The sequence below is a fragment of the Condylura cristata genome, unplaced genomic scaffold, assembly GCF_000260355.1.
Source record: "Condylura cristata isolate star-nosed mole 26May11 unplaced genomic scaffold, ConCri1.0 scaffold00014, whole genome shotgun sequence".
Lineage (NCBI taxonomy): Eukaryota > Metazoa > Chordata > Mammalia > Eulipotyphla > Talpidae > Condylura > Condylura cristata.
The window spans coordinates 51,267,038-51,269,421 of NW_004567115.1; the positions used below are offsets into that span (position 1 = coordinate 51,267,038).

At 63.6% G+C, this 2,384-nt stretch overlaps 2 protein-coding genes across 2 annotated transcripts in view; both read left to right on the plus strand.

Annotated features, from left to right (window-relative positions):
• The window catches only part of EPHX2 (epoxide hydrolase 2, cytoplasmic), an 18,618-nt gene extending 16,726 nt beyond the window's left edge, over positions 1–1,892 (plus strand). The window contains 3 exon segments of the mRNA XM_012724803.1: positions 347–427; positions 1,280–1,338; positions 1,447–1,892. Coding sequence (XP_012580257.1) covers positions 347–427; positions 1,280–1,338; positions 1,447–1,525 — 219 coding nt within the window. The 3' untranslated portion in view covers positions 1,526–1,892.
• A 167-nt stretch (positions 1,893–2,059) lies between these two features.
• LOC101618589 (L-gulonolactone oxidase-like) overlaps positions 2,060–2,384 on the plus strand; it is a 17,973-nt gene continuing 17,648 nt past the window's right edge. Inside the window, exon 1 of the mRNA XM_004682526.2 lies at positions 2,060–2,117. Within this exon, the coding sequence (XP_004682583.1) occupies positions 2,060–2,117 (58 nt within the window). The remainder of the gene's footprint in view (positions 2,118–2,384) is intronic.

Sequence of the window (2,384 nt, forward strand, 5' to 3'; positions counted from 1 at the left end):
TCCTCTTCCTGAGGGTTGGGCTGGGGCCAGCCGTCCTAGCTTCGGGTTTTGTCTCGGCCTTCCTGGCCACCCCCCACCCAGAAGCACCCCCCCACCTCTTTGCTAGAACCAGTCCTTTGCTAGAGACGCCCCGGGGGGTTCTTACCATAGAACTGGGGCTTCCAGGGGCTCTGCAGGCCCCGGGTCTGTCTCCTACCAGCTCGCAGCAGACCTGTCCCTGCCCCATGGAGGGACACGGCCCAGGGGGCTGAGGGGGGCGCGGGGAGGGAACCCCCAGGACCAGGAGCACTCCCCACAGTGGGGGAGCCCTGGTGGTGCCGGGCTCACACCCCTGCCCTCTCCCCAGATCCTGGTCCCGGCCCTGATGGTCACCGCAGAGAAGGACCCGGTGCTGGTGCCTGAGATGTCCAAGCACATGGAGGACTGGGTGAGGGCGGCTGCGGAGCGGAGCCCCGGGAGGGCTCGGGTGTCCCCAGGGAGGAGCCTGGAGGTCGGGGCGCACTCTGCCGGAGCTGGCCCCCAGCCCTTCGCCCACAGGCCGGGAGCGGCGTGGGGCGGGCCTGGCCGGGAGCGAGGCGCGTCTGGTGCCCAGCGCTGCGGATGCTCGTGAGCTCGGGAAGTCTGGGGGCGTCTGCGGCCAGGCTGAGCCTGCTCGCGTGGGCGCCAGGACGTAGCGGGAGAGGGACCCGTGGGGGTGCGGTGAGAGGCGCCCTCTGCTGAAAGCGTGGGGTGGGCGGGGCGGCCCGGCGGGGCCCCGCGTGGTCTCTGAGCCCGGCCAGGCTGTGTCTGTGGGACCAGCAGAGTGTTTAGCGGGCACTGCCAGGGCCCCTCCGTGTGGGCTCTGGGGCCGCCTGAGGAGAGGGGGCCTCTGGCCACGGCCCTGGTGGTTGCTGTAGGAATTCCGTCTCCTTAACTGGCCTGGGGTGACCGCTGGCCTCGGGGGGTGCGTTATGCTCGGAGGGGCCACCCCGCCTCCGGGGGAAGCTGTGTTTTCCAGCATCATCCGCCCAGGCCACGTCCCCAGAGACCCCATGTCCCGAGCCGTGGCACAGACACGGCCCCTCCAGGTCCCAGGGACGAGGGGCAGCTGGGGAGGGGACGTGGTCACCGCTGCCTGGTGCAGCCAGTGGACCAGAACTTCTCCGGGCTGGCGACACCGGGCCCTGCTGGTCTGAGGGCGGCAGCGAGGAAGGTGCCCCCGCATTGGGTCTGCTTGGGCACAGACCCAAGCCAGACTCACTGGTCTCCTGCACTTAACTGGCGTGAGGGTCTCTTCCAGATCCCCCACCTGAAAAGGGGACACATTGAGGACTGCGGACACTGGACACAGATGGACAAGTAAGCAGATGAGGGCTCCCGGGGGGGCGTCAGTGCACCTCAGTAAGGACTTTGCCGCCTTGAGGCAGCTGGGTCTGGCCCGGGGCCAACTGCCTCGGTTTCCCCCAGGCCCGCCGAGTTGAATCGGATCCTCATCGAGTGGCTGGAGGCTGAAGCCAGGGACCCGCCGGTGGCCTCGAAGCTTTAGAGGGGCTTGTGCAACCCCGGCTGACACCCTGACATCGTCCTCTGCCTGCACGCTGTCCCAGAGGGGGCCTCCCGCCTCCCCCGTACCCAGTGTTGGGCTGAAGGAGTTTGCAAAGAAAGTGATTGACTTTTAATGGAATAACCTGAAGGGACACAGTTTTAGATCCCTAACTTCCAGATTGAGAAAACTCACGCGTGAACAATTCTCTGGTTGTAAATGCCTGCCCCGAAGCGTCGGTGACTTGGAGGGGGTAGGCAGAGTGGGCCTGTAGCTGATGGGTTTATAATTCTGTCGCAAATTCAGCATTACTGCGGGAGCATTTCAGCAGAGACCAGACACCTCGGGTCAATAAAGCTAATCAACTGTGGTCTGGCTCTTAGAGGAATGCTGTGTTTTTTAGGATAATGTCTCACGGGCCAACCATGTTGTGCAAATGGCAAAATTCAAACGTCATCTTTTTCCTGGCCGAGTAATATTCCACCGTGTCTGTCCGCCTTGTCTCGTCTTTACCCAGGCCCTGTCAGCGGCACTGACATGCAGGTCGTGGCACATGTGAACAGCGCCGTGAACACGGTGTGCGTGTGCCTTGGGCGTGTGTTTTCCAAGCCTCTGGGACCGATACCCGTGGTGGAATAGCTGGATCATATGTTAGCTCTAGTTTCAATTTTTCAAGGCACCTCAGTTTACATCCCCACCCACAGTGGTGCAGGTCTTTCTGGCCGCCCCAGCGCACCCACAGTGCACCAGGGATCCCTCTTCTCCACCTCTCCTGGTCCCTTGGTAACAGGCCTTCCATGGGCGCCGGGAGGCATCTCCCCATGGTTCAGACTCCCACACCCTCCAGCGTTCCCTGGCTTGT